The 23,991-nt window shown below is 36.1% G+C and overlaps 1 protein-coding gene across 1 annotated transcript in view; it reads right to left on the minus strand.

Annotated features, from left to right (window-relative positions):
• Nckap5 (NCK associated protein 5) overlaps nt 1-23,991 on the minus strand; it is a 777,883-nt gene that overhangs the window by 381,053 nt on the left and 372,839 nt on the right. Inside the window, exon 5 of the mRNA XM_071619312.1 lies at nt 244-377. Coding sequence (XP_071475413.1) covers nt 244-377 — 134 coding nt within the window. The remainder of the gene's footprint in view (nt 1-243; nt 378-23,991) is intronic.

The following is a 23,991-nucleotide window of genomic DNA, read 5'->3' on the forward strand; positions in this document are numbered from 1 at the left end:
TCCCAAAGACAACGCATACTCACAAAAGACCTTTTGAGAAGCCACTGGGGCAAAAAGCAGGCCACCAGTGTCAATATAGCCAAGACTACTTTAAGGGTAAGTGAAAAGTTTCAGAAAATTAGCCCAGATGTCATAGGATGGCTTAGTCAAAATAGAAAATCTAAATTGTTAGAAAATCAGCTTGAGCAATGAAAACCTAACCCAAGGGTGCATGAAGGGACACCTCTCAGTCAAGAACAGTACCTGGAGAACTGCCGCTGAAGACCACGCATCTGAACTCTGTTGCGCTCTGACTCAAGGGTCACCTCCCGCAACCGCTTCTCACTTTGAAGACGCAAGTGTCTCTCCTCTTCCAGTTCATGTATCAGCTTCTCATGCTGTGAAAGACACAGGGAAGAACTTTCAAAAATGTATTTAGGACAAAAAATAACTAGTAATAGCTGTTGGTCCCTAAGTGCTAGCGTGAGCGTCATATGTGTTAATTTCATCCCAGTGACAACCCCATGAAATAGATTCTGTTATTTATCTATTGTTAGAGACGAGGGAACTAAGGATCAGTGAGATGTAAATGATGTATCCAACTTCAGAGACCAAAAGGTAACAGATTTTGAGTAGTGGATGATTTAATTCCAAAATTTTATGATTTCCCCTAAACCAAGTTGCTTTTGATGAAGAATGATGACCCCAATATACCATCGAAAGCAAAATAATTCAGATAATAATTAATAGGAGCATTATACCTATTCAAAATTATTTCATGTTCTCAATCTCTGCCATATTCTTTATATTACTGTTTTCATAAAAGGACAAAAACCTTCAAATTTACAAGATAATGAATGAGTTTTAATTTTGCCATATGAGGTTTTCAGAGATAAAAATAAGCCAAATCACTCACTGTTTTTATAATTCTAGATAAATAGATCATTTTACCAATGGAGACTATGGATCAAAAGACAGACTGACTCAGAGTAGTTGGTTCTGCAAGGGCTTAGATCCTCCTTATAAAATTGATTTAGCTATTCTCTTTTTGTTTTGTATGAATTCTGTTATTCTTGTTGCCATTTTTAAGCATGCCGTACTTATTGCTGCTACTAAATTGAGCACTTTCTATAAGAATATGTAATTCTATGATAAAACCAAAGATGCATAGTTTTATTATGAGGAACATAAATTACTAACAGGAAAGAAGAGAAGAAGAGACTTCTATGTTGCCATAAATCAAATTCTATTACTCTGTCGCATGGATTACTCAGGGTTAAATGCGATCCATCACATGGGGCGTACTCATAGAAAGTGACACAAAAGATGAATTTTCTTTAGTTCTAACTTATGAGGGGGAATTTGTCCTGAAGAAAATATCAGAGTCTCATCTAGAAATAAATCATTATCCTCTAAAAATGCCTACACATCCCCCTTCCTCTGCACTTTTGATCATGTCCTCGCTTCTGCTTCAAATACTCTCTAAGGTCTCCATTGGAAGCCAAGGGCCTTTCTAAGGCTCAGCTATAGCCACACCTTCTGGAATTCTTCCTCACCGGACCATCATTCTCTCCCTTCCTTGGATTCCAATAGCGCCTACTATACTTAACACCTTTAATGTTATGCTGTTGTTATTTTCCATATACATTTGTCATAATTTTTCAGCTGGATAAACATCTGTTGGAGATGATGAGTAGATTGTAAGAGCAAATGCAATTTTTACATTTAGCACATGACCTAATAGTATTACTGGAAACATTCACTTATCAATTGTGAAGCAATCTTTTTTGTTAAGTCCTTAATCAATTTTTAACTCCCAAATCAGTTACTTTTATCAACATCAGAAAAAAATCAAAATTTTATACTGACATTTTAGAATGTGATATTCTGAAAGCTTTGGAAAGGAAAAAAATTGTTGTCTTAGAAAAGAATTAGGCTAACTTGGTACAAATGGCTAAAATGGGAATTTTACATTATATACATTTTTTACCAATAAAAATACTCAGTTACTACACACAATCAACATTCTTTTCTTTGTGGACTCACTTGACTCAGATCTGCTGTTACACTTCTCTTAGAAGTACAAATTTGTTCCAGTGCAATTGATAAATCAGGGAACAACTTGAGCATGACACAAATCTCACATTTGCTTCTGCCCAACTTCATTCATGAGAAAAATATTGTACCCTGCTGACCCAAGTTGCATAGAAATACACAAAATACACACATTTCAAACAGACCTCAGTCCACTGTGCACATCATGAGCCACAATCATTCTGCGCTCACTTTATGAAAACTTAGCAGCTGCATGGCTTTTGATGCCCACACCCACAAGTCAACTGTAGGTCTTTTTCAAGGTGAAATGTCAAATTCATTGCAGTATTTATGTATTTCTTAACCATTTAACGCATGGAAAACTCCACTACCATTTTTATTAGTTTCTTTTTTTTTTTAAGGTGTCACTGACAAAATTTTTAGTATCGCATTCCTAGTCACATTCCCTGCCTTATGGTTTCTATTGTGTGGTTTTGCAGAGCGCAGTGATTTTTAGAAATATATATGCCATGTTATAGCTGGGCAGACTGTACATCATGATAGAGAAAAAAGAAATCAGAATTAAGAGCAGAATTCCAAAGCACTTTCCCTATCCAAGGACAAGCAAAGAGTTGAATGAAGCACAAAGAATCAAACATAAAAACCAAAGGATATCTGAAGTCCAAGTCTTTGTTCTGCAAATCATATCTTAAGTCCAAGTCTTTGTTTATAAATCATAGCCCTCACACAGCAACAGAGCTTCCATTAACTCATGCTAATTAAGCTATCCTCTAATTAAACCTCAAAGGGAAGAGATTCTAGCTTCTAACTCATTTTATTTTTTTTTAAAAAAAACTGTTCTACTAATGTTTTAACAGTTGCCTAAATCATTCAAGTATCAGAAGTCATTTCTATATGCACATTCCCAGGAAGGAGAAAATTCTGATAATTCCCTTATTTAATAAAGGGGAAAAGAACTATGTACCACCAAATGGATTCATTCATTCTCTTAGAACTTATGTGTTCCCTGAGCTGCTACTATGTGCCAAACACTTGACCAGCTCTGGAGGGTAGCAATGAACCAAAGAGGCATGATTCTGACTCCAATAGACTAACAGAGCAGTGGCAGGTGCCAAAGAAACTACCGCAAAGGAAAACATGTCATTTTCAACTAATGAGTAATTAAAGGTTTGTCGAAGCAAGAGGAATTGATGTGGTGCGGTGGATTAGAGGAAGGCTTCTTTGAGTGAGTAGCAGTGACACCAAAACCTCTGTGATCACTCAGTGCTTATTGGTGAAGATTAAGGATCAGCATGCCAGGCAGAGTGGGCAGCAAGGGCACAGTCCTTTGTCACACATAGCAAGAACAAAGAGAAGCCCCATGTAGCTGAAGCCTGGTGAGCAAGGAACAGCCACAGCATGCGATAAAGGTGGAAACAGCAGAGGCTGGACACTGGTGGACCACCACCATCCTATGAAGGATTTGAGACTGGATCCTGAAAAAAAAAAAATGGTCACTTGGTACCAAGGCTTAATCATGTGAGTGATAGGATCTGATTACGATTTTTGCAAATTTCATTCTGGCTATTGTGTGAAGAAAAAACAGAATCTAGCGGCTAACTACAGAATGAGGAAATATTTGAATAGAAACTGGTGAACCCTACCAGCTTCTAAAACACAGTGGTTTTAGACAGGCCATGTAACACTTCACTCTTTTAAGCCAATTCCTTTCTATACATTGAGAAGAGTGAAATGGCCCAAGCTGCATTCATAGTGATACTGTGAGGAAAGAGCAAAATAATATGTATTTTAAAAGCTTGAAAGTCTTAAAATAAATTAATATGGATATTTCCTATTAATGTAAAATTAGTATTTTGATTTTAATTAATAGAATTAGCTTTCTATATTTCATACTAAATGTATAATTATGATATATTTTAACTCTTATATGAATGCAATAGTTTGGGAATCAATACTTTTAATTATACTTTAAAAAAGATAAAGAACATTTGTCTGGCTCACCCTTGGCAGAGAATTCATGACTGTGTTTCAAAACATGATAGATCAGAAATAAAAATGCATTGCACCCTTATACTGAATTGTCTATAATAAAAATTTTAAGATTAAAAATTGAAATTTTAGGTGCAAAATAAAATTTGCACAAAAAATAAATGTAAAGATATAGTTTATATTGCCTAATATAGTTCAGCTAATTTTGATAAATTCTCTAGGAACTTTAGTCTTTAATGATCATTACATATTAGAGAAATATTCTAGTAATACATCTTTTAAAAAATTAAAAATGTATTTCAATTCTTTTCATACATTAAAATGTCTTTCCCACAATATTAATGTAAATTTTAATATGAGAATAAAGAAGCTAATTATTATGGATCCCATCTACAATGTATACAACTCTTTATTTGGCCTTTCTTAAAAGATATTTTTTAACCCCATTATGAAGTATAATTTCAAACAGATGGTCTGATGTATGGTGTGCCAAACCCTTAGGGAGAAATTAAAATATGAACACTTGATTTCAAATATAAAAAGTCAATCTGTACCTCTATCCTAAGTCTAATTATATTTGGTGACTCTCATTACATCAGTGGGTGGTGATATTGGCAAAGTGAAAAAAAAAGATTGAAAGGCAGGAATTTTCTTTACTTGGTGTGCAAATTCTAGCTCCACCATCCATGGCCACCTTGTTAAGTAAAATTTCCACCATTACAGGACAGGCCCCACCCACATCTGCCCAAGGCACACCTCTGTGAGTCCTGCTTAGTGAATACAAGGAAGCAGTAGTTTTCTCCATGTGTTCTGCAGTGACCTGATGCTTGAGAGATGTGTGATGACATACAGAATAGTTTTCACAATGTTTCTTTTTTTAAAAAATTCTTGAAATGTGTTCAAGTTGCAAAACTCCTAATCATAATACTTGTGATGAATAATACGTAGATCAAAGAATCATAGGAGAAACAGTAATAACCCTGGGTAGGCCGATCTAAGGTGGCTGGCCAGAAGGAGGCAGCATTCTGTGTCGCTCCATGACTTGGGACTCAACAAGTGAGAATACTGCTTCTCTTCGAGGGATATTCCTGCTTCCGCACAGGAATCACAGCCACCATGACCATGCAGGATTCCAGGACATCAGAGTAGGTTTCCCAATTATTTGCCCACGTAGGACTACCTGGTACCTGAGCGGGACCACCAGCATCAGCACTCCCACAGAACATTCGGCCACCCATCTGAGTAGAAATCCAGGATGCAGCTCCCACACAGGACACCTGGAGGCTACCCACGCACAGGATCCCCAGCCGCCACTCCTGTGTGGACCCCTATCAACCAACCTGGGGCACCCCCATCACCTCCATATTGGGACTGTGCAGCAAAGGAGATAGTCCCCTATGTGCTATAGTCCGCCTACACCCGGGAACTACACACAGGCTCTCTAGACAGCCACAGCACATGCTGCATGCCACAGACCCAGTCTCTGAACTCATGGTCCAACACCATCGCCCAGCTCCCCTCACCCAACCCAACAGCTCATCGCTGAAAGCAAACACCTCCTTCTTGGATCACCTTCATCACCATCTTTAGTAAGGGCAACTCCCAGTTTGGAACTCTGGCTGGACAGGTACCCAGTTTCTAACTTCCCCCTCTCTCCAGCAGCTGCTAACTTGGCACAGTGCCTGCCCAACAAAAAAAAAAAAAAAAAAACAGCTGTCAGCAGGGCAGGTGCAGAGGGCACCCAAAGTGCCACACATAAGAGCCCCAGAGAGAAAGGTTCCTTATTAGGAAGAAGTAAAGGAGAGGGTGAGAATTATATAGATTAGAGACCAACAGAGACCGGGAACTGGGAGGTCTTCAGGTGAGATAAGGAGATAAGACCAGGCAATCACATCACAGGAACAGGCCCAAAAAGAGATCCCTGAGGTGCAGTTTCCCTTCAGGGACTGACTGGTGCCAGACCCCATTTCCAGGTGCTCTCTATCCAGGAAAAACCCTCCCACCCTGGTTACCTTCACCATCCTGTGGGCAGAGATACCAGCTAACAACAAACAACCCCACCAATTAGATTAAAAAAAAAAGGAAGCAGAAAAGATACTGATCTCCAACCAAAACAACCCTTGTTTCTTCTTTTGAGATTTTTTTTGTTTCTTCTCCCTCTTTATTCTCCAGCCTTCATATCCCCAACATATGTGAAACCAAGTACTTTCCATGAATTAGGATACTGAGGTCTGAGACAACTGAATAGTATATTTCAGTTGTGTTGTATATTTTCTTTTTTGTTGTTGTTGTTATTTTTTTTCTTTTTTTCCAAGTTTTACTAATTTAACATTTTTTATTTTTCTTAAAATATATGGGTGTTTGTTTTGTGTACTCTACTGTCTTCCCTCTTACTTGTCTACTCAAAATTATGTCCTCTCTATTCTCCTGCTGCTAACTTTCTTCTTTAGATTTCTCTTTCACACTTCCTAAGATATAACAACTCTATATCCTTACCTCCTCCATCCTCATCATATCTTCCTACACCTCACCCCCAGGTTCTTTGTCCACCACCAGAAACTATAAACCCTTTTACAAACCTACTGATTATATTGTAGATAATAATTGAATTCACTATTTCTGTACATTGTGACCAAACTATAAATGTCTATTAGCAACTACTTGTTTTTAGGTGATATATTGTTTATATTGGAATCTGTTAACATTGTCCTAACCCTCAAAGGAGAGGTACTGGAACCCTACAGGGAAACTATAAGCCTATAAGGTAAAAATGGTAATACCTTGGATCCACAGAAGGGAAGACACACAATCAATGTGAAAAGACAAGGGAACAAAGTACCCCCAACAAATCAAAATACCACATTATTAGAATCCATGGCCAGCACAGCAGATGAAATGACAGAAGGAGTGTAGGATGTACATAATTAAAATGTTCTGTGAATTAAAGAATGATATAAGAGAGCAAATACAGGCATCAAAAGATCATTTCGACAAAATCTATATAAACAAATACAGAAAGCAAAAGATTACTCCAATAGGGAGATAGAGGTTCTAAAGAAAAACCAAACAGAAATTTTTGAAATTAAAGAAGCAATAAGCCAAATTAAAAGTTCAATTGAAATCAACACCAACAGATTAGACCACTTGGAAGACAGGACCTCAGACAATAAAGACAAAATATATAATCTTGAAAAGAATGTAGAGCACACAGTGAAAATGGTAAGAAGTCATGATTAGAACATTCAAGAAATATGGGATATCATAAAAAGACCAAATTTAAGAGTTATTGGGATAGAGTTCTAAACCAAAGGAATAAACAATCTATTCAATGAAATAATATCAGAAAATTTTCCAAACATGAAGAAAGAATTGGAAAACCAAATTCAAGAGGCTTATAATAGGACACCAAATGTACAAAACCACAACAGATCCACACCAAGGCATATTATAATGAAAATGTCTAATATACAGAATAAGGAGAGAATATTAAAAGCCATGAGAGAAAGGAATGAGATTATATATAGGGGGAAATAAATTATGTGCAGGTTTTTCAACCCAGACCCTGAAAGCTAGAATATCCTGGAATAACATATCAATCTTTGAAAGAAAATGGATGCCAACCAAGAATTTTGTATTCAGCAAAATTAAGCTTTAGATTTGATGATGCAATAAAAACTTTCCATGATAAGTAAAAATTAAAAGAATTTACAGCTAGAAAACTTGTACTACAGAACATCCTTGGCAAAATATTCTATGAAGAAGAAATGAAAAACAACAATGAAAATCATCAGAGGGAGGTATTACACTAAAGGAAAAACTAAGCAAAGGAGAATCCAAGTCAAGTTAAGTAATAAAAATGGCTGGGAATACAAATCATGTCTCAATAATAACCCTGAATGTTAATGGCCTAAACTCACCAGTCAATAGACATTGGCTAGCCTATTAGATGAAAAAACGGGGAAAAAAAGACCCAACAGTATCTCAAAGAGACTCATCACATAGGAAAAGATATACACAGACTGAAGGTAAAAGGTTGGGAAAAATCATATCACTCACATGGAATGCAGAAGCAAGCAGGGGTTTCCATCCTCATATCAAATAAATTGGACTTTAAGCTAAAGTTAATGAAAAGGAATAAAGAAGGACATTTCATACTGCTCAAGGAAACCATACACCAACAAGACATAGCAATTATAAATTTATATGTCCCAAACAATGGAGCATCTATGTTCATCAAAAAAAAAAAACTTTCTCAAGTTCAAGAGTCAAATACACCACAACACAATAATTCAGGGTGACTTTAACACACCTTTTTCACCACTGGATAGATCTTTCAACAAAAGCTGAACAAAAGAAACTATAGAACTCAATAATGCAATCAATAACTTAGACTTAACAGACATACATAATATTTCATCCTTCAACGAGAGAATACACTTTCTTCTCAGCAGCACATGGATCCTTCTCTAAAATAGACCATGTATTACACCACAAAGCAACTATTAATACAAAAAAGTAGAGATACTACCCTGCATTCTATGAGATCACAATTGAGTGAAATTAGAAATCAATGATAAAATAAAAAATAAAAACTACTCCAACACCTGGAGACTAAATAATATGCTACTGAATGAACAATGGTTTGCAAAAGATATCAAAAAAGAAATTTAAAAACTCTTATAGGTAAATGAGAACATTGATACAACATATCAAAATCTCTGGGACACTATGAAGGCAGTACTAAGAGGAAAGTTGATTGCATGGAGTTCATTTCTTAAAAGAAGAAAAAAATCAACAAATAAATTATCTAACATTACATCTCAAAGCCCTAGAAAATGAAGAACAAATTAACACCAAAAACAGTAGAAGAAAGGAAATAATTAAAATCAGAGCTGAAATCAATGAAATTGAAACAAAAGAAACACTTGAAAAAATTGACAAAACAAAAAAGTTGGTTCTTCAAAAAAATAAATAAAATTGACAAACTCTTAGCCATGCTAACAAAGGAGAGAGAAAAATCAAATTACTAACATTCGTGATGAAAAAGGAAGTATCACAACAGCCACTAGAGAAATACAGAAATAATTAGAAATTATTTTGAAAACTTGTACTCCAATAAAATAGAAAATATCGAAGGCATTGACAAATTTCTAGAGTCACATGACTTGCCCAAATTGAATCAGGATAATATACACAATTTAAGCAGATCAATTTCAAGCAAGGAAATATAAGATGCCATCATAAGCCTACCGACCAAGAAAAGCCCAGGACCAGATGAATACACAGCTGAGTTCTAAAAGACCTATAATGAAGAACTAATACCAATACTCTTCAATTTATTTCAGAAAATAGAAAAAGAGGGAGCACTTCCAAACTCATTTTATGAGGCCAATATCACCCTGATTCCAAAACCAGATAAAAACACATCAAAGAAAGAAATCTTCATATCAATATCTCTAACGAACATAGATGTAAAAACTCTCAATAATATTCTGCCAAATCAAATACAAAAACATATCAAAAAGATAATGCACCACAATCAAGTGGGGTTCATCCCAGGGATACAAGGGTGGCTCAACATAGGGAAATCAACAAATGTAATTCATCACATCAATAGCCTTAAAGATAAGAATCATACAATCATCTTAATAGATGAAGAAAAAGCATTCAACAAAATACAGCACCCCTTCATGTTCAAAACACTAGAGGAACTAGGGACAACAGAAACATATCTCAATATCATAAGAGCTCCCTTTGCTAAGCCCCAGGTCAACCTTATTCTAAATGAATAAAAATTAAAAGCATTCCCTCTAAAAACTAGAACCAGACAAGGATGCCCTCTTTCATCATTTTTATTTAACATAGTTCTTGAAACACTGGTCAGAGCAATTAGACAGATGAAAGAAATTAAAAGGATATGGATAGAAAAAGAACTCAAATTAGCACTATTTGCTGATGATATGATTCTATACCTAGAAGACCCAAAAAATTCCACCAGAAAACTTTTAGAACTAGTAAATGAACTCACCAAAGTAGCAGGATACAAAATCAACACCCATAAATCAAAGGCATTTCTGTATATCAGTGGCAAATCCTCTGAGAAACGAGGAAAACTACCCCATTTACAATAGCCTCAAAAAAATAAAATGCTTGGGAATCAACCTAATGAAAGAGGTGAAAGACTTCTACAATGAAAACTACAGAAGGCTAAAGAAAGAAATTAAAGAAGACCTTAGAAGATGAAAGGATCTACCTTGTTCTTAGATAGGGAGAATTAATATTGTCAAAATGACCATACTACCAAAAGCACGATACAGATTTAATGTAATTCTAATCAAAATCCCAATGACATTCCTCATAGAAATAGAAAAAGCATTTATGAAATTCATCTGGAAAAATAAGAGACCCAGAATAGCTAAAGCAATCCTTAAGAGGAAGAGTAAAGCAGGTGGCATCACTATACCGGACCTTAAACTATACTACAGAGCAGTAGTAACAAAAACAGCATGGTATTGCCACTGAAATAGACTGGTAGACCAATGATACAGAATAGAGGACACAGAAAGTAACCCACATAATTACAGTTACCTTATATTAGACAAAGGTGCCAAAAACATACATTAGAGAAAATATAGCCTCTTCAACAAATGGTGCTGGGAAAACTGGAATTAAATCCCTCTCTCTGACCATGCACAAAACTCAAGTCAAAGTGGATCAAGGACCTAGGAATTAAACTAGACACACTGTGTATATTACAAAGGTTCAAATCTCCATCATGGCAGATTAGGCCCCAACTTCCTATTTTTTTTTTTAAGAGAGAAAGAGAGAGAGAGAGAAAGAGAATTTTTCAATATTTATTTTTTAGTTCTTGGCGGACACAACATCTTTATTTTTTTATTTTTATGTGGTGCTGAGGATCAAACCCAGAGCCCCACGCATGCCAGGTGAATGCGCTACCGCTTGAGCCACATCCCCAGCCCCACAACTTCCTTAATAAGACTTCTATAGTGTAGAAATTAAAATCAAGAATCAAGAAATGGAATGGATTCAAACTAAAAAGCTTCTTCTCAGCAAAAGAAACAATCAGTGAGGTGAAGAGAGAGCCTACAGCATGGTAGCAAATTTTTACCCCTTGCACATCAGATAGAGCACTAATCTCTAGGGTATATAAAGAGCGCAAAAAATTAAACACTGAAAAAAAAATAAATAAATAGCCCAGTCAATAAATGTGCCAAGGAATTTAACAGGCACCTCTCAGAAGAGGATATATAATCAATCAACAAATATGTGAAGAAATATTCAACATCTCTAGCAATTAGAGAAATGCAAATCAAAACTACTCTAAGATTTCATCTCACTCCAGTCAGGATGGCAGCTATTAAGAATACAAACAACAATAAGTGTTGGTGAGGATGTGGGGGAAAAGGCACACTCATACTTTTCTGGTGGGACTGCAAATTGGCACAGCCGATATGGAAAGCAGTATAGCGATTCCTTGGAAAGCTGGGAATGGAGCCTCCATTTGACACAGCTATCCCTCTCCTCGGACTATACCCAAAGGACTTAAAAACAGCATACTACAGGGACGCAGCCACATCAATGTTTATAGCAGCACAATTCACAATACCTAAATTGTGGAACCAACTTAGGTACCCTTCAGTAGATGAATGGATAAAAAAAAATGTGGCATATATACACAATGGAATATTACTCAGCAATAAAAGAGAATAAAATCATGGCATTTGCAGGTAAATGGATAGAACTGGAGAATACAATGCTAAGTGAAGTTAGCCAATCCCCCCTCCCCCACCCCCGCTTTAAAAAAAAACAAATGCCGAATGTTTTCTCTGATATAAGGAGGCTGATTAATAATGGGGTTGGGAGGGGGAGCATGGGAGGATTAGATGAACTCTAGATAGGGCAAAAGGGTAGGAGGGGAAGGGGCATGGGGATAAAAAAGATGGTGGAATGAGATAGATATCATTACCCTAAGTACATGTATGAAGACACGAATGGTGTGAATATACTTTGTATACAACCAGAGATATGAAAATTGTGCTCTGTATGCATAATATGAATTGTAATGCATTCTGCTGTCATATATATATATATATTATATATATATATTATATATATAATATATATATTATATATATTATATATATAATATATATATATTATATATATATAATATATATATATTATATATATATATATTATATATATATCAAATTAGAAATAAAAAATTTTAAATGAAAAAAAAACCCTGGATAATGAGAAGACCTTAAACATAGTGAAAAATGAACAGAGGTCATAAGAGAAGGCCATAGGGATTAAATTATATTTCTGAGTATTAATGGAAAAATATATGAGCTCATTCAAAAAATGGGAAACAAGCTATATATTATGCAACTGGAATTCAAAATCACATGGCCTACTAGAAAAGATGAACACATTTGAGTTAATGATACAAATATAAAGCAAAGAAGAAATCATCAACTCAGAACTTCTAGATCTAGTCCAATCTGCTTATTAATTAGTGTCCAAAAACTCACAGGTATGTCTCTCCATGTTCTCACTGATCAACAACCAATGTATATATGAAACAGTCGAGACAGTCTAAAAATTACTGAAACCCAAAATAACCCTTTTATTTCTCTTGGCTACTGGAGAGTCTAAAATTGACAACTGATTTTTTTTTCTTTAAAATACTATGAACTACACACATCAGCAGAAAAATTAAACCAATTGTTTTCACAAAAACTAGTTTTTAATTAAAAATAAGTTCTAACAAATCAGCATAAAATGGATCTCAATTAAGCTGTAGTTATTTCATCTAATTGCAGCCCTTTTTTGGTTTTTACACAAATTGCAATGTATTTTTTCCCACAAAGCCCTCTGAATTCAATATCCCCATTAGTTATGAAAGATTCAGTCATCTTAGAAGCAGAGAAACAGATAAGGAACTTAAGAATTGATTTTTTTTTAAAGCCTGTACTGTTGGCTGCAACAGAAGAATCAAAATCAGATTTTGAGATGCTAGGATAGAAACAAGCCAGCATCTATATCCGCAGTGCTGATAACATCACCCGAGAGAGACAAAGATTTAGTCTAACTTAAAAAAAGATGCAGAGCTTGGTGTAAAAATAAAAAGTGAGAGGAAGGGGAAAAGGGTGAAAGAGACAAAGAGGAGGACAAGGGGTGGAGGCGGGAGATGGGAATTTCAAGGGTAAAGAAAACAAGTGGGCACTTGGATGACTCTCAGTGTCTTCAATGGTATGTGGGACCTCTACCAGGAAGAGTGCCACGGTGAATCACCACAAAGGACTCCATTTTCTTAGGCAAAGTTTAGTTGGGTATTTATTAGTTAGCATTGGGGTACAGATATGAACATAATGGGAATAATATTTTCAGGGTGGGTTGTAAAGAACGGCAAGGTAAGATAATTTGGCATGTCAAGGATGGTATGTATTGTAAAGATATGATAGGAAAATCTACAACAGATTATAAGATCCAACGAAAAGAAAACTTTTTTAGCATGCAGTCAGTGAAACTTATTTTTTTTATCAACTAAGGCTAACAATGAAGAATGAAATGACAATATCACATCCAAAACATGAAGTAATGCACTTTGGGTTCTGATGTCATCATGGAGTTGAAAAAAGATCAGGAGGAAATTTACATATTGACCTATTTTTCACCAGTATAAACGTCTTCATTTTCACGGTCATGGTTTCTGAGGTGGAGGCATGAGGCTAGTCATCTGGCCTGTCATTTTGGTTTACCCACCAGCTTGCTATCTCACCTTGGAAAATATACTTACTCTCTCTAGACCTACTTCTAAAATACTAAGGTCCCTTCCAAATCTCACATTGTATGTAGCCATGAAGTTAGCCACAGCCATATCAAGAAAAGCCTGATTACTAATAGTGTTAAAGATATAAGGAGATAAAATGATATCTACAAGATACTGTGTAGGTGTGAACATATATTGGGGATCAGTCAGAACATAAATTTATTTGATACCAATGAAGATGACTAACACCCCAGTTTTGGAAAATTAGGTAAGTGAAGCTAGAGATTTAAGAGGCTAACTAAGAGTATGGTTTTCTTGGCTGGTGTAAAGCAAGCAAGGTGAAGTTAAAATGATGACACTGCACATTGTACAATTGGGAGGGGAAGTGGTGAAACAGATCCCAGACACATCAGTTTAAATTTGATTCCCTAATAATTAGAGCTCTCTGTAGATTTGAAGGAGAATGACCTAATCTAAATGCCATCTGACTAAGGTTGTTCTTCTTGGATGTGGGCTCCAGAAGTGAGACTACTGTTAAGAGGACTGAGCTGACTGTGTCTTTTATTACTGCCATTTATTAGCAATGGTTCCTTGAGTTGGAAAAGGCCCTTGCACAGGGCTTTCCGGCTCACTGACTTTCTGATTTGAACCAGCATCTCAGAACACCATTTCATGCCAAGGCTTTGAATATCTAATGATCACAGGGACCACCAAGGCAGGCAAGACATTGAGTAATAAGCCAGGTGGGTGGCAAGCCTGGTATCAGGAGTCTGCTGTCTAATGCAGACACACTCTTTTCCTTATGCTGATCTTTCCCCTTGAGTTTATTTGGTCAAAAGGCTTGATTCTCAACTGGACTTAGAAAACCACTTCATTTACTTGACCAATGGGTCCTTTTATAAGAGGTCAATGGACTCATTCTTCTCTGCTGGTCACAGATCTTTCTCTGTTGTCATGTCAATTGATTACAATTAACAATAGCTATTAATTATTCTATCCTCATGAGGGTTCTCTGAAATCAATTTCTTTTAAGTGCCTTCGTATTTGATTGAAGTCTTTTAAGTATTCTTTTCTGGGAAGGCAGTATATTCTATATAAGGAAAGGGTGATATGTCAGTCTTTAGCAATTTTGACTTCCAATTCTGTACCCTGTACCACCTACACACTTTTAGAGTGACCCTAGATTGTTATGTGCCTCTTGCGCTTCTACTATGTTACTTTTCTGTCTGTACCCCAAAATGACCAAGGAAAAATGAATGGATCCTCTAACGAATTTAGTTTCCACTTCAAATGTGAGTCAATGTATTTCTCTATTTCTTTTTACAGAGGACTCAACGATCTTTTATTTTCCCCTTCTATACTCAAGTCTTGAACTTCAGGTATATTTACTATGATGATTAACACTTTGCCTTCTCAATATAATGTCTCTTTTATGTACTGCTCACTTAATAATTGGTTTATCTCATTCACTTATGTTCTTAATAATCAACTTAGCTTTTCTGAAAGTTGCATGATGTCATATCCTTTGCTAAACATTTCATATAAAATTAGTTTTCCCTACCTCCTCAGGAAGCATACTTTTTTAAAAATGGGGATTAGGACTTGTACATAGTAAGGAAGCTCCATGGAATATTTACATATTGTCCAGCAGTCCTGAAGTGTGCAATAAATACCTGTTGAGTTTAGCTGACCTTTTGCCCTCTAATTCCTTTTTCCTTAGTTGGTAGCCAGCTCTAGGTGTGCAAAATTTCTATCAATAGCAGCCTTTTAAAAATCATAATCCTGATGATAAAATACTGTGATGGAATTTTTCTTTGGATCTGAATTTCCATTCATACATTTCACTCCATTATTTTCTTTCCCTTTACCATTGCCTTGTCCCCACAACCCACAGACTGCAGTTCCAACTTCATATTCAAGTCTCTTATTTGCTTAGACACTTTCATTCATTGACTATGAAATCAAAGATTTCATTTCTAAGAGGATTTATAGTCGTTCGTTTAAAAAGCGTTTGTAATTGTATTAGGATGGTACATTTTACTGTTCTATTTGTTCTCCCTATGAGGTTTTCTAAAATTGTGAAAGAAAAAAAATTTTAGACTAATAATACTTTTATTCTTGTAGCTGGAATCCTTATATTTCTCTCTTCCTCCAGTGATAGGTATAATTATATGTATGAAAAATTAAGAGTATTTGCTATGATAATTATCCACTCTTCTAAAATAAGAGAATAATTATAATGTCAACAACTGACTATACAAGGTACTAGTGGAGCTTTTAAGTCTGCCAGAGAAATTGCTTTCGGTATCATAGTAATTAGTATTAATTTTCATAATACTTTTTTTATTTGTTGTTTTTAGATGTACATGGCAGTAGGGTGTATTTTGACATACTATACATACATGGAGTACAACCCATTCCAATTTTGATTCCATTCTTGTGGTTGTACATGATGTGGATTTACGTTGGTCATGAATTCACATATGAGCATGTGAAAGGTACATCTAATGCATCCTCCTTCCCTCCCCTTTATTCCCCCTTGTCTTGTCACAATACTTTTTATTCTTCTTGAAAACATACTAGATGGCTTCATAATTCTCACTTCATTGTGGAAATTTTCTTTAAACAAAGTCTTGGGAACTACTGGACTGGTTTTTGTAAGACTAACTCCTATTATTTTATGATATTAAAATATATTAGGAACCTGAACATTTTTAAACATGGCTTTTAGTAGTTTGCCTTCTCCTTGTTAGCAAATGCAAGCTTCCACATTTTATCATGCCATTAAAAGGTCAGCTACAATACTAAAAAGAGCAATGTGGAACGAATCACAAGCTTTGGTTGAATGCTTTAGTATTTCATTTCACACAATGACCAAAGTTAGGAGAAACTGAAAATATTGCATATTGAATGGTTAGTTTGTATTATTTCTGAGAGGTAAGCTTAAACAGAAATATCATTTTTATGAAGAAATCATTAAAGACCTATAAATGAGCTGAATGAGCACAGTTAATCTTTTGAAATGGAAAATGTGTATTCTTAAAGACCATCTGAGTGTCTCTTTTAAAAGTCCACTTAACCCTTGGTTAATCACACAAATGCCTTACAGTAGATCATCTCAGTTTCTGAGTGTGGAAGCAAATGGAAAACATGGTCCACATGTACAGATATATATACAAGAAAAGAGGACAACATGGGCTATTGTTACCAGTAACAGAAATTGTTTCTATCTTGTAGCTGGGAAGGAAATGGATCAAGTGGAAACATCTACCTCAAAATTACAGGCTCTTAATGTGTATGCTGAGTGTCAAATTGTGTTCTCAGGGGCCTTTTTATAATCTCCTAGATTCTCCCTAGTTCCAACTCATGGATAAACTTTCAACCTCTCTCATGCAGAAGTCTCTCTGGAAAGCTTTCCCAGACTTAAACAGAGGCACAGTTATTTTTTCACATGGACACCTGTCTTATAGGGCTTATAATCAAAGGGAAATTGAAGATTTCACGCTTACAAAGGTGCTTTAGACCACCAAGCGCAAATAGGTCCAAGAAGGTTCTAATTTATCCAGGGATCCAGCCCATCCCAAGTCTGGGCAGCTGTTCATACAGGAGATCAAACATCCCCTTTAAGATGCACTTTCCAGACAGTTCCAAAACCAATAAATTATCAAGAGCTGGTGGAATTTTGTATTTGAACCTATAAGATTTGTATGTAAAACTTTCATCTACATTTCTAAATCATTTTCTTTTGTAATATACACTTTTATATAATATATATATATATATAGGCTCAAAATTAAACCTCTGCCTAAAGTTAGAAAAGTGATTGGCAACATCATAAAACATTTTTAATCATTATATTAGTCTTTAAAAGCTCTTCTACAAAATTTTTCCCTTTCAGGAGATAACAGTACTGAAAACTAAGTTTTGGGCAGGCCTTGAATGTTATGAAATATAACTCCTTCACTTTTATATTTAAACATGGATGTGTAACCAATGTGAATCTGCAATCTGTATACGTGGTAAAAATGGGAGTTCATAACCCACTTGAATCAAATGTATGAAATATGATATGTCAAGAGCATTGTAATGTTTTGAACAACCAATAAAAAAATGGCATATTGTTCCACAAATGTATGTTTTTATACAGGATCCCAGGATTTATGACCAAAGCATCAGAGTTAACATGTACAAATAAGATGGTTCCAACGAGTGAGAGTCAACTACCACCAAGGACCAATGTTTAGTATTTCTCACTGCTGAAGTCAGGAGGAATTAAAAGGGATCTACATGTGACCAAGTTTTCAGTGAATCAAACACTACTTACAAACAGTGTGGGTCATTTTTTGTTTTGGCATTGGGGATTAAACCCAGCGGTGCTTTACAACAGAGATACAACTCCAGCCCTTTTTAGTTTTTATTTTGAGATAAGGTCTAATTTTCTTAGGACCTCACTAAATCCTAAGGCTGGGCTTGACCTTGTGATCTTCCTGCCTCAGTCTCACAGATAGTTGTTAAATAAATAGAAACACTACTTTCACGCCATATGGGGTCTGGCTTTTTATTTTTTGTGTAGAAAGGATTCATCCACTCAACACAAGTGTGACCACTGACATTAAGACCAAACTACACATAGTGCCAGTAATCCCACTGATGAGTAAGTAAGAAACGAAAACACCTGTATCCATTTAAAGTGCACCTTTTTATTCATGGAAAAAATATTAAAATTATTCCAAGACAAAGTATGTTAATGAATAAAATAAAATGGCGAAAAGCATGACTATTTCCAGCATCACAAATAATGATAATGCTGATGGATCCTGAATTCTAAGTGCTTTTCAGGTAGTACAGTTTCTACTGAATCTTTACAACCCTGTATAGTAGACACTCTTTCCAGCTCAACTTTTTTTTTAATGATATTGTGAAACTAAGGTCACAGTTAGTAAGCTGCAGAGCCAGGGTTTGAGTGTAAGCAATCTGAGTCTGGGACCTAAAGCTTGGTGGCTTCCCCTTCGTACATATGAAGGAGTTTCTTTTCTTGTTTAGAGAACTTTCACTTCAATTGCTGAACTGAAATACTTAAGTATCTCTCCTCCCAGTTAGTGATTATGAGGTCTAAAATATCTAGGAGAAAGTCTTAAAAGAAAGAGAGGCAGGCAGACAGACAGATGATCTTTACCATTAAGAATATTATAATGGTGTTACACTAAGTTTAGTACATATGTGACAATTAGGTGGCAAGATATAGCTGGTAGAGCAGGGGTCCTAAGGATCAGTTGGTAAATACTTCAGGCAATTTGTGTTGTGCAGGAGTAATCTCTGTTGCAACTAGCCAATTGCACCCTTCTAGAATAAAAATGGACCCAGAGGACACCTTGGATGAATGGGAGTGTATGCTCCAACAAAACCGCCCATGCTAATGGGCAGAGAGGAGGACAGCCAGGCCACATTTTGTGGACCCCCTAATCACAATTTATAATGAATGTCTCACAAAAAAGGAATTGGCTGGCTCTAATTGTTTTCCAGGAAGTGATATTTTATTTGTTATCCAAAATTCATAAATTCCCCAGAAGCCACGGTATTGCAGAATTATCTTCTTGCTGTTGAGAAACAAACGTAATACACCTTCTCTTAAATTTAATGGAATTTTGTAGCCACTGTCAACAATGAAAAAAAATTAAGTTAGTGCTTTCCAGAAAGGGTGACCCTTTCAGCAATTCTAGAAATCATGTAATATCTGTGCTTGTCTGTGTGCTAAGAACAAATTTTTTTTTATCCCCCGTGTGATTTCATCTTTGTACAAAAGCAACAGTTTTGTGTTATACATGGAATTAGATTTTACCCTTTGGTGTTGAGCCATTAGTCAGGATCTCTTCTTATTCTATTAGGAACAGTTGCCTCCTGCTGGAGGGAGAGTAGGCTCTGAAGTCACTTGCTGCCAAGGTAGGTTAAGGTTAGGGTTATTCAAACCACTTAAATTCAACAATTCACAAAGGGCCCACTTCAGATCATACTAATATCAACATGAGGGCTGGGATTGTGACTCGGTGGTAGGGCTCTTGCCTAGCATGTGTGAGGCACTGGGTTCCATCCTCAGTACTACATAATAATAAGAAAAAAAGAAATAAAGTTATTATGTCCATCTACAACTGAAAAATAAATAAATAAATAAACTAATATCAACATGAAATAATTCTGAATATGTACAGAAAATGATCCCTCAGTCACTTTTGTGGTTTGAATGTTGACCGTCCCCAAAGGCCCATGTGTTATAGGCTTGGTCCCCAGGGTATTGCTATGGAGGTGTTATGGATCTCTCAGAGGTGGAGCCTGATTCAAGATCCTCAGGTCCTTGGAGGCGTGCCCTCTGAGGAATTATAGGATCCCACCAGAAGGGACTCTATTTCCTGGCTCCAGATGTCCGTGCTCACTCTGACCTGCCACTCTGTCCTGATGTGCTACCCTCATCAGAGGTCCAAACCCAATGCAGCCACCAGACCTTGGATTTGAACCTCCATAACTATGAGCTTAAATAAACCTCTCTTTATCTCATAAGTAGTCTATATCAGGCATTTCATTATAATGATGCAAAGTTGGCTAATACAATGAGACAGACTGACATTTTGTTTTGTGTTTGGAATACTCCATAAGCCTACAAGATTTAATGTTGACAGATGTTGCACCTTTAAATAATTTCCTATCATATTTTCTCAGATGCTGTAAAAATTAAGCTTAACTACTCATTTAAAATAAACAACTTAGAGTCTAAAATCCTCCAGTGTATAGATTATAGGTTTTTGTAGTAGAAAAATATACTGCCTCATGTCGACACCAAAAGTTTTATATTTACTGTGTGCTAAATAAGTTAATTTTCCTGCATCTCCAATAATTCCATGTTCTCGAATGTTGTAACAGTCGAGCTAGCTTAGGAGAGGGAGCACAAGTTTGCAATCTTGACTCTGTATGGCCCTTGGGTCATGCTTTTTACCAATAATTCCCCAGATGGGGCATTTAGTTCATATTTCAAAGACTTCAAAACTTCAGATGTCCTTTTGTCTGCTACTCATTGATTGCTGTTAAACTAAATGTTTTTCACTTCTGTAATCAATGCTTTCTTACGAAAATAAACCCCGGCATTGACAAACAACTCTGCAGCACATTGCAGCTTTCCTGAGAGTGGACAGCATGAAAAAACCACCACCTCCAAGAATGAAAAAAAGATCACATCGGCTCCAGTGCTTATTACAATATTTACAAGCTTCTTACAGCTGAATCATTCCACTGTAACAGGACTTTATTAAATTAGACAGCTATTGAATCATAAGCTTTCTGAGAATAACAATTAATATGCCTTTGTCCCTTATTGCTGTTTCACAGCACCAGCCATGCTGTTCCTGTTCATTTTTCCACTTTCTCTTGCCCTGAAGCTATTAGAGAGCAACAGCTATGTAAAAAGGGTGTGGGAACAAAGGGCAAGATGCAAACAGTCACAACTTTGTTTCATGATGCTACTGTTCCAGAACCACTTTAAACAGCAGTGAATTTTTTTTTAAGAAGCTATAGCTTTAGATCCCAAACAGAGGACATGTTTTAATTTGGGCCTTTAATACACTTTCCTGGCTTTTTATGAACATTTACCTTCCAATTACTTGTTTATCATGATTTACTCTCTTAATACAACTGATAGCAGGAATCTGTGGAGAATGTAAGGCAGCCACACATGTAAGATTGGCATCAACCAGCACCATATGTAACTCTCTCCCTCTAATACTAACCTACTCACACACTAAATTCCTAAAGTGCGTAACCCCTGTTTTCCATCCATAGACGTTTAGTGGCTTTCGTAAAAATGAAAGCAAGTTGAGAAGAAAATAAAGCAAACACCTTAAAATTCAATGAACAAGAAAAACAAGTCCTCGAGTGCATGCACCTTAAATAAGTTTTGGCATGCTCTTGGCTTCGGGTTTATTAGCAAGAACTCAGTAACAATGATTTTTAAATCATTTGAACCTGCATGTATTTATCTATGACAAACAACAACAAAGGCATTTACAATTTTTATTAGCAGCAGTTCATATTTCCTGCCAAGAGACATGGTTTTGCATTACAGCAAAGCAAGTTGATGAACTAACCCCAAAGTTTTCCAAAAGATGTTTTTCTATTTCTTATTCCGAGAAGGCTTCTCTATGGCATAGCTCAAAATTGCCACCAAGTGGACAGACAAACCCTGATCTGGTCATAGCAATGCAGCGATGACTGCTTCTAATATGAGGAGAGTTGAGCAATCATCACATCATCTAGCATTTACTAAATGCCGATTTTGCACAGATGTTTTTCTAGATGCTGCAGGTGAAATACATCCTGCTCAAGAGTGAGGAGGCTAAAGGCATGTCATGGGCATCTCAGCACAGATGTCCTTCAGACCTCAATATATAAGTTTTAATTTTAATAATCCCTAAGGGGGAAAAATAACCTATTAATGCTATTTTGAGTGAGAACAAGGACAACATCCAGGTTGAAAAGAAGTTTCTTACTGCTAATAAGTGTTTAATTATGTGAACAAGAAGTTCAAGAGCACATAGAATTGGAGTCACTTTTGCAACAACTCATGGGATTCAGCACACTAATAAACTGGAGGTCACCTGGACCCCCTTTTATGACCTCTTTTGGAGATATGGCTCCACATGCAATAGTGGTGAGGTATAACTCTGTGGGACTCTAAGCTAGGGTAGACATGCAGAGGGATGGACAGCATCTGCATTCCCAGCTAGAAAGCAGCCTCTACCTTATGGGTATATCCTGACCTTTCACACTGTAGAGCTCAGTGTATGTGAAACCCCCAAAAAACGAAATCCATAAGCATGTTTAATGAACCAATTTATTTGATGGAATATTTAATTTATTCAAGTGAGTGATTCTAAGCTCTATTTAGGCTAATCCTCAGCTTCCAGCATTATTTATTTTGTACTATAAAACATGTCTTCTCTCTTGGAAGTATGGGCACCAAAGGGAAGAACAGTAACTTTTAATGGGTGCAGTTAGATCTTGAAATTTTTATCTCAAAACTATAAAGCTTTTAAAAATGAATTTGCAAATGTAATTGAGCCTCTAATAGCTGCTACTGATAGTAATTAAAGAAATCTCATTTCCCTAAATTAAACATAATGAAATGTTTTTCAAGATCAAATAAAACTAGAAAATGCTATCAGGGTGATAGAATTTGCCTCTAAAAGTGGTGTTCTGGAGTTTGCAGAGAAGCCTCAGTTGCTTGCAAAAGCCAGTGGCTTAGAAGGTTATGGGCAATGTGGAAGTCATTTCCACTGTATCATATCAACTTTTATTGGCTGATAACCCATCTGAAAGCCAGTATACTGCACAGCTTCACATTGAGTGCTTATGCAAATGTAACAGTCATCTTTTAAAAATCTTCCATTAGTGCCTTTAAAGAGTTTGTTGTTTAATTAAATGTTGTCAGCATATCCTCAATTCAACTTATGTGTTTCACACTCTAAGTGTTTAATTTTTACATTACTTTTGCTTCTTCAAGTGAAAATGGCATTGAGGAGCCATAGTAACCACCTTATCCAGGTCACTGTTAAGAAGCAGTGAAACACTTCAGTTGCTGACTTTGTTCAAGCTTCTATAACAACAACAACAACAACAACAACAAAAGATCACTGACTTAAACCACAAGAAATTTATTTCTTACAGGACTAGAGGACTGGAAGTTCAAGATCCAGGTGCCTGCTAATTTCAGCTCCTAGAAGACCCCTTCCTGGTTTGCAGATGAATGCCTTCTTGGAGCAGCCTCACATGGTGGAAAGAGAAATCAAGTTCCCTCACAACTCTTCTGATAAGGACACCAATCCCATCATGATGGCTGCCTCCTCAAGAGCCACTTACCTCCACAAGGCCCTATCTCCAAATACCATAGCACTGGAAAGTAGGGTTTCAACAAAGGAATTTTGAGAGGACACAAACATTCAGCCCATAGCAATTGCTCAGAACTGATCATTGTCTCTGCATTTCTTGATGGTCTCCACAAAAAGTACCGATAGTCTCATTCTACTTCAACACTTCAATGTTCTGGTAATCATAGGGTTTTCCTTAGGCTTGAGCAAGACATTGTGTGCCTTAATTCCTTGTCTTATTGTTTAGACTTCTATGAATTAAAG

Source organism: Marmota flaviventris, chromosome 11 (assembly GCF_047511675.1).
Source record: "Marmota flaviventris isolate mMarFla1 chromosome 11, mMarFla1.hap1, whole genome shotgun sequence".
Taxonomy (NCBI): domain Eukaryota; kingdom Metazoa; phylum Chordata; class Mammalia; order Rodentia; family Sciuridae; genus Marmota; species Marmota flaviventris.